The sequence below is a fragment of the Vitis vinifera genome, chromosome 6, assembly GCF_030704535.1.
Source record: "Vitis vinifera cultivar Pinot Noir 40024 chromosome 6, ASM3070453v1".
Taxonomy (NCBI): Eukaryota; Viridiplantae; Streptophyta; class Magnoliopsida; order Vitales; family Vitaceae; genus Vitis; species Vitis vinifera.
Window position 1 is genome coordinate 8,257,867 of NC_081810.1, and position 7,872 is coordinate 8,265,738.

Sequence of the window (7,872 nt, forward strand, 5' to 3'; positions counted from 1 at the left end):
AATGGACCAAACGCAGGAAAAGGACCAACTGAAAATGCCAAAGAAAAAAAGAAGGAAAAAACACCCTTTTTCCTGGATGCCTTCGACAAGGCCCCACAAAGTACAATTCATGGCTTATGTCATTCTTCGCAGAGTTGGAAAATTAATAAAATAAAATAAAATAAAATAAAATTCAGTGCATTAAAACGTTAGGGCGAACACTTGATATGGAGTCGACTTTAAGAGAACGAAATGACATATAATGAGTCGTCGTCGCCAGTAACGTGTGGTGAAGGCATTGTTGTCACTTCTTTCTCTATTGTGGGCCTTGGTCCAACTATAATTCTAAGTTCTAACAGGATGTCGGAAGCTCCACTTCCTATTTCTTTTTAATTTCCTTTGTATGCGGCTAAATTTTAATTATTTTTTATTTTCTGGTCTTTCTCTGATTCTAAAACTTTTTTTTTTTTTTTTAGACCATTTTTCAATTATTCAGAATCTCCTTTATACATGGCTTTAAAATTGGCGGTTCCTTTTGGTCATTCAAGTTTTGTTCTTATACCCTTTGGACTTTTACTTGTCCGATTCCAAATCCAGTCACCAAAATCACACTGAGATACAAAGTAATTTTGTGTTCAGGATTAATAAAGATATCAAGTCATCCAAGTAATTAATAACTTAGCTGTTCCCTGTAACTGTTTCCATTCGAGGCTTGCACCAGTGTTTGTTTTGGTAGAAAATTAATTTCACAAAGAAAAAGAGCACAAAGTCAAAAATGTTGGGAAAAATGTTGGGAAGAATTGCGAAGAGATGCACTCTGACCTTTTCTTTTAACGTTGCTGTCTTTCTTCTTCCGCGTTTCTTTTCCTCTTTTTTCCTTTTTCTTTATTATGATTTATGGGTACTCACGAAAACCGCGTTTCTCGAGAAAACTTTTCTACCCTCCTATCTCAATTTCCACACCATTAAAAGTCTATGCGTCAATTTCAAAACTGAAAAACCCTAATGGCACTTGAGTTCATGCAAATCCTCAGGAAGCTAAAGACAAAAGAAATAAGTAGTACTCTTGTACCTTCCAATCTTTAATGGTCTGTGGAACGCGAACCCTGTCGTAGTGGTAATGGCTGAGCACGGTGAAGAGAAGCTTTTAGCTGTAGCGCGCCACATAGCCAAAACGCTGGGCCATAATGATTCGACGGCCGATGATATTCTCCAGATTTTCTCCAACTTTGACGGCAGATTTTCGCGTGACAAGTTGTCGGAGAAGATGGGTGATGGGGACCCTAGAAGCTGCGCTGCACTGGAACACACTCTGAAGTCTCTTGACCGTCAGATCTCCCAGTACGTGGCGGCAGATCAGCCCATCTGGGCGGATTCCGTCGATGCCGGAGCGTTCCTCGACGCCGTCGACGAATTAATCGCCACCCTCAGGGAGTGGCATCCGATGACTGGGGAAAAATCCGTGGCCGCGTGTTTGGATCGCGCCGAGGATTTGTTGCAGCAGGCGATGTTTCGCGTTGAGGATGAGTTCAGGTCGTTGATGGAACGGGGTGGCGAGTCGTTCGAGCTGAGTCGACCCTTAGGACCCGGCGAGTCAGCTGGTAACTACCTGTTCGATTCAGAGGATGAAGACGACGACGGAGGAATGATCGGATGCGGCGACGACCACCAGATCCCCATCGCGCACCCGATCTCCGATTATGATATCCTGATCGACGCTTTACCGTCGGTCACGATCAACGATCTGCACGAGATCGCGAAACGAATGGTTGCAGCAGGGTTCGGGAAGGAGTGTTCGCATGTTTACAGTAGTTGCAGAAGAGAGTTCTTGGAGGAAAGCATTTCTAGGTTAGGGTTACAGAAGCTGAGCATCGAAGAAATTCAGAAAATGGCGTGGTGTGATCTCGAGGACCAAATCGAGCGGTGGACCAAGGCCGCGACCGTGGCGCTTCGGATTCTTTTCCCCAGCGAACGGCGTCTCTGCGATCGAGTCTTCTTCGGCTTCTCCTCCGCAGCCAATCTCTCCTTCATGGAGGTATGCCGTGGTTCCACAATTCAGCTGTTAAATTTTGCTGACGCCGTGGCAATCGGCAGCCGATCGCCAGAACGGTTGTTCAAAGTCCTTGACGTGTTTGAAACTCTGAGAGACTTAATGCCTGAGTTTGAAGCCGTGTTCTCCGATCAGTACTGTTTGTTGCTTAGAAACGAAGCAATTACTATCTGGAGAAGGTTAGGAGAAGCGATCAGAGGAATATTAATGGAATTAGAGAATCTAATCCGGCGGGACCCTGCAAAATCGGAGGTTCCCGGCGGTGGCCTTCATCCCATCACCCGCTATGTGATGAACTACCTCCGAGCAGCTTGCCGCTCCCGACAAACTCTGGAGCAAGTCTTCAATGAAAGCATCGATGATCGAACATCATCTTCCTCATTATCAGTTCAAATGGCTTGGATAATGGAGCTGTTGGAGAGCAATCTGGAGGTGAAATCGAGGATTTACAGAGACCCTGCCTTGTGCTCTGTTTTCATGATGAATAATGGAAAATACATTGTTCAAAAGGTTAAAGACAGTGAACTGGGATTGCTCTTAGGCGACGATTGGATCCGGAAACACACTGCAAAAATCCGACAATATCAAGTGAACTATCAAAGAAGCTCATGGAATAAGGTTTTGGCAGTGTTGAAGGCAGACAATACCTCACTGGCTCCAAACCCCTCATTGAACACCATGAGAGAGAGGCTCAAGTTATTCAACTTGCATTTTGATGAGACCTGCAGGGCTCAATCTACCTGGTTCATTTTCGATGAACAGCTCAGAGAGGAGCTGAGGATTTCAGTGGTCGAGAACTTGTCTCAGGTCTACCGCAACTTCCTTGGAAGGCTCCAGAGTGTTCCAGAAGCCGGGAAGCATCCGGAGAAGCTTATCAAGTACTCTGTGGAAGAAATTGGAGCTCGGGTTAACGGCTTATTTCAGAGAGGTGGTGGTGGTGGTGGAGGAAAGTGAAGCCAAGACAGTGATCATAGTGTTGTATGGATGAATTGATGTAATGTATTGTATTAGCTTAGTCTAAGCTTACACGAAATCTTTCAGTATATGGATGTAATCACAGCCATTTCTGTTTGTGTGCAATCTTTACTTGAAATGAAGAAATTTGAAACTGGTTTCAAGGAATTTGGGCTTCTGAACCAAGTTTGAGACACAAATTTTCTTTAAATTTTCCAGGTTTGTTTCCATGTTTCCATGACTCCAAGCAGCTAATGGAAATACATGAATTATAATAAACTAATCAAAAGAGGACAATCCTACACCCAAATCAATTTTTTTCTCCGACGGAATTATGTATCTTGGTTGACAGGTCCTTCTCCAAGTATTCGACAAGCACCCTATAAGCCGCTTCGGTGGGATGAATGGAATCCCAGAACACGTACTGGGAAGCGTTTTCACACACTGGAGTGAGTGAATTACATAGAGGCCCTGCTTCCACGAGCCCCGTTCCGCAGCATCCTCTCTTGGTTTCCACAAAACCTGTACATGTAAGTAAATATCATCGGTTAATTAACACAACTGATGGGTGTAGTTCCAGGTTTTTCTATTCATTTATGCAATTGTATTTTGTCGAAAAATTAAGATAACTAAATCTTACCGTATTTTTCTGGATTATTAATCATGTCATCCAATGGAGTATATATATCTACATATAAGATTTTGCTCCCAGGAAGTGAGTTCTGTATCTGAGGTAACAATTTCTCGAGTTTGCTGTTATAAGACTGAGCATCTGAATTCTGATCCTCCAAACAGACCCGAAAAATACCCGGAAGCTCAAAGCGTGTGCTCATTTGGATTGGCAGACACCCCATTGGAGGAAGCCCAGCTATGACCATTGTTCGGCCACCCAGATTATATAGTTTCTACATATCAAATTCAGAGATGATGAACATAAGAGAAAGGGTCGGGTCAGGGGAGAGATCAAAGAGAGATCGAGAGATTTTTCTTACCTTTAAAAGATCCTCTACCTTTTTCAGCAGAAAATCCTGGTACCCATTGCTGCTGAACTCAATCCTTCTGGAGGGTACGTCATAGAAATTAAAACAAAAGTCATTAGTCCCTGAGCTTACAACAACCAAAGCCCCATTCACAATCCTCATAGCCTCCAGTTCCCCCACAACTCCCTTAAGCCTCTCTATATACTTCTTAAACATCTTAGGCTGCTTTGACACTGGTATCGCCTGTGATAAAACCGAAGTTAGATCATCATATCCAGAAGCAGCTGATGCGAAGGTCACTCCAGTTTTTAGTTCATTGTCTGTGATTTTTGGATCTAAGAAAGGTGGTACAGTCTCCTTGATCTTCAGCAAGGAGGCCACCATATCAGGCACCAGTTTCCCATCAGAAAACCTCCCTGTAGGAACTTTGCCTGGAAAGTCTTGGCCATAAGGGATATGATTACCCTTAAACGGTGTATTGACATAGTTGTTATTGCCAGTATCCATGGTTGAATCACCAAAGATAAGAACAGCTGTGAAAGTTATGTTGATTTGGGCATTGCATATATGGATGGTGGTGCTGCAGGCAAGGCTCAGGAGGAAGAGGGTGTTTGCTGAAATTGCCATTGTTGAGATGATGTCTTCCCTATGAAATGGGTTTGTTGTATTTATAGGATCATTACACTTAGTTTAGTAGTGAGGTGGGAATTGAGAGTAAATGCAGATTTGTAGGTTGCAGGATCAACAAAGGAAGATAACGGTAGTAAGGTCTATTTGATGTGAGTTGGGACAGAGTAATAAAATGGTCAACAACAAAACGTCCTAAATTTGATTAATGTTGAATTATTATTATATTAAATTGTTTTAAGTTATGATTTTTAAAGATGGGCTTTAGATTTTAGAAGTTGGAAGTGTTGATTTATGTTACATACATGTTATTGATGAACAGTCTGGGTCAAAGTCAAACTTCTTAGAGGGTGTCATATATGCTTGAATTTTGGGTTAAAATCCAAAATGCCCTTTAGCCAAACAAAACAGAGGTGATAGGAAACTTGTGAAATTATTGTGCAAATAGTACATTTTCATTTATTTTTTATTTAAATTATTTTGGAATTATATTTTCAAAAATTGATTTTTATTGAAATTAATTTCTTTCCAAACTATGAAAATATTGAAAAAGTAGTTGTTTTAAATATATTTTTCTTTCATGATCTTAGCTTAGATGTTATCATTATCCATAAGGATTCTCCATTCTAGTTTAATAATTGAAGTTTTATAAACATTTTTACCCTCCTAATTCCTAGATCGACCTTATATTTGGTCATCATAAGAAATACCGTGGATTCTATCTATATACTTATAATTTCTTTTTGTAAGTTTAAAACAATTCATAATATAAAGAGGGCTAGTCAAATTAGCTTTTATTAAGACTATTTTACCAACTCTCGATTTCTCAAAAAATAGATTTTCAAGTATAAAGATATTGTACAATGTCCAATTGATGAAGATAATAGTTACCAACCTTGCATTTATCACTTGTCTATTAGTTGACAAGTTGATAGTTTTTGGATCTTATTATTTTGTTTTTTATCCTAGAAATTCAAATTATTATCTTATTATAATCTTTGTAAATCTTTAGAGTTCATAAATATTAACATCACCTCCGTATGATTATCAAGAGAAACTTTCAACATTCTTGGACCTTTTCATTTCTTTACGCCGAGTTACAACATTGAGGAGAAATGAAATTATTTTTTTAAATGAATATTAGGTTATGTTTATATAGATTGCTTTCTGTTAGAATATTTGTATTTCTTATTAAATCAAAATTCAAAAGGATCCAAAAAGAGAAGAACCGGGCATGCAGTCAGTAGTCACTTCCTTGATGCTTAAATCTGGCTAATAAAAGCTCTGGTTTATTAATTAGGCGTAACTCCAAAGCACAAGAAGAAGAAGATGTGGAGATCACCAATAAATCTCAATGAATATTGCTGATCTGTGAATCTGATTATAGCTTGTCTGAGAGTTCCTTCAAGTTCTGGGCTATGTGAGCATAAACTGATTCAGCAGGATGAATGCTATCCCAAAACACATACTGGGAAGTGTCGTCACATGTCCCAGATAACGCATTGCAGAGAGGTCCCGCTTCGAAGAACCCACTTCCACAGCATCCTTTGTTGGTTTCCACAAACCCTGTTATTAATCATATGCATATATCCCAAACACTCCCGTCAGTTCTAAATCATTTCACACTACTTAACCATCTGATCATGAGGGAAAAAAAAATCATACCGTATTTTTGTGGATTATTGATCATGTCCATCACTGGATCGAACAGATTTGCATACACAAATTTGCTTCCAGGAAATGATGCTTCTAACTGACCCAGCAAGGTTTCAAGCTTGCTGTTATAAGCTTGAGAATCTGAGTTCTGATCCGTCAGACATGTTCTATTGCTTGGTGACTTGAAACTTGCAGTTATCTGGATTGGCAGACACCCAATTGGAGGAAGCCCAGCAACAACTATTTTTCGGCTTCCAAGATCATATATAGCCTATAAATCAAATACCCAAATGACACCTGCATGAGATATATATATATATATATATATATAGAGTGAGAGAGAGAGAGGATTGTGTGAATTGAGCTGTTTATTACCTTGAGAAAGTCTTGGACCCTTTGTAGCAGAAAATCATGGTACTGGGTGATACTAAGCTGACGTCTGCTGCCGGCTAAGCTATAGTAGTTGAAGACGAGGTCATTGGAGCCTGCACTCACAATAACCAAAGCCCCCTCTATTATATTCTTAGCCTTTTCTTCCCCAACAACTCCCTTGAGCCTCTTTATATAATCCTCAAAGTACTGAGTCTGATTCTTCACTGGGATCACCCCTGATACAGAAGTGGTTAGCTCATCATACCCACTTCCTGCTGAGGCAAAGTTGACTCCAGTACCGAGCTCATCATTGGAAAGATTTGGGTCCAGGAAAGGTGGGACAGTCTCCTTAATTTTCAGCAGAGAGGCCAGAATGTCAGACGCAAGTTTTCCATTAGAAAACCTCCCAGTAGGGACTTGCCCAGGAAAGTCTTTACCATAAGGTTTGTAGTTGGCTTTGAATAGTGTCTCAAGAAAGTCGTTGTTGCCAGTATCCAGAGTTGAATCTCCAAAGGTCAGAATTGCAGGGAACTTTTTGTCAGTTTGGGCACTGCATGTATGGATGATGGTGGTGGAAACAAGCATCAGAAGGATGAAGATCAGGGTCTTTGGTGCCATTGGTGCCATTCTCCCTATCTTATTTATTTTCTCAATGAAATGGGGTTGGTTTTTGTAGTAGTAAGATGGGAATCGTAAAAAGGGAATCAAGGATTTTTCCTTATAATCACTCTTTCGAGAGATTTGAATTCTGTATAGAACTGAAGTTGTACGTAAAGAGAGGAAAATATGGAAAGGGGATCATATATACTGCCCATTTTGGGACATCTCTTTCTTGTTATTCATTCAAATGCCACAGCTAATATCATTTGGCCTTTTGAAGCAATCAATCCTTTCCTTTAAAACTTACAAGTGAAAGTTGATTTGTTTACATATCATAAAATTTTAGGCAAGTTCTTTCTACATCGATTTTGTTTGTGTATTTTCCTTGTATATTCAAATGCTTCTAATATTAATTATTATTATTGCTGTTATTATGAACATATTTAGAAATGCAAGAGACAAAGGTTGCAACTAGTTTGGAGAACCTTTTTTTTAGTTTTTATTTTCCATTTCTATTTTTTAAAAATAAATTTTATTTTTCCATTTTTTTAGTTTTTAAAAATATTTTTTTTCTATTTTTATTTTTTTGGAAAATGAGTTGATTAAAAAAGTGTAACCTGTTTTTTGATGATAAGATTTGTTTAAAAGGAAATA

The 7,872-nt window shown here is 39.4% G+C and overlaps 3 protein-coding genes across 3 annotated transcripts; 1 reads left to right on the forward strand and 2 right to left on the reverse strand.

Annotated features, from left to right (window-relative positions):
- The first annotated feature begins 438 nt into the window (after window positions 1–438).
- Window positions 439–3,151, forward strand: LOC100255378 (uncharacterized). Its single transcript, XM_002272831.5, has one exon. It carries the CDS (start codon window positions 1,100–1,102, stop codon window positions 2,981–2,983), a length of 1,884 nt encoding a protein of 627 aa, XP_002272867.1. The 5' UTR covers window positions 439–1,099; the 3' UTR covers window positions 2,984–3,151.
- A 142-nt stretch (window positions 3,152–3,293) lies between these two features.
- LOC132253921 (GDSL esterase/lipase At2g31550-like) lies at window positions 3,294–4,590 on the reverse strand. The gene is made up of 3 exons (XM_059737297.1): window positions 3,976–4,590; window positions 3,624–3,888; window positions 3,294–3,505 (listed from the first exon to the last, which is right to left on the reverse strand). Exons 1-3 carry the CDS (start codon window positions 4,588–4,590, stop codon window positions 3,294–3,296), a joined length of 1,092 nt encoding a protein of 363 aa, XP_059593280.1.
- Window positions 4,591–5,812: 1,222 nt separating this feature from the next.
- On the reverse strand, window positions 5,813–7,245 carry LOC104879521 (GDSL esterase/lipase At1g58430). The gene is made up of 3 exons (XM_010652548.3): window positions 6,622–7,245; window positions 6,256–6,517; window positions 5,813–6,156 (listed from the first exon to the last, which is right to left on the reverse strand). Exons 1-3 carry the CDS (start codon window positions 7,243–7,245, stop codon window positions 5,972–5,974), a joined length of 1,071 nt encoding a protein of 356 aa, XP_010650850.3. The 3' UTR covers window positions 5,813–5,971.
- Between the last annotated feature and the right edge of the window lie 627 nt (window positions 7,246–7,872).

Bases quoted from the DNA above. Each gene is read 5' to 3' on its own strand.
- LOC100255378 (XM_002272831.5), top strand. From the start codon at position 1,100: ATGGCTGAGCACGGTGAAGAGAAGCTTTTAGCTGTAGCGCGCCACATA.
- LOC132253921 (XM_059737297.1), bottom strand. From the start codon at position 4,590: ATGGCAATTTCAGCAAACACCCTCTTCCTCCTGAGCCTTGCCTGCAGC. The intron at 3,889-3,975 runs GTAAGAAAAATC...TTTGATATGTAG, and splicing joins AGGTAGAGGATCTTTTAAAG to AAACTATATAATCTGGGTGG. The intron at 3,506-3,623 runs GTAAGATTTAGT...TTACATGTACAG, and splicing joins TAATAATCCAGAAAAATACG to GTTTTGTGGAAACCAAGAGA.
- LOC104879521 (XM_010652548.3), bottom strand. From the start codon at position 7,245: ATGGCACCAATGGCACCAAAGACCCTGATCTTCATCCTTCTGATGCTT. The intron at 6,518-6,621 runs GTAATAAACAGC...TTTGATTTATAG, and splicing joins GGGTCCAAGACTTTCTCAAG to GCTATATATGATCTTGGAAG. The intron at 6,157-6,255 runs GTATGATTTTTT...GATTAATAACAG, and splicing joins CAATAATCCACAAAAATACG to GGTTTGTGGAAACCAACAAA.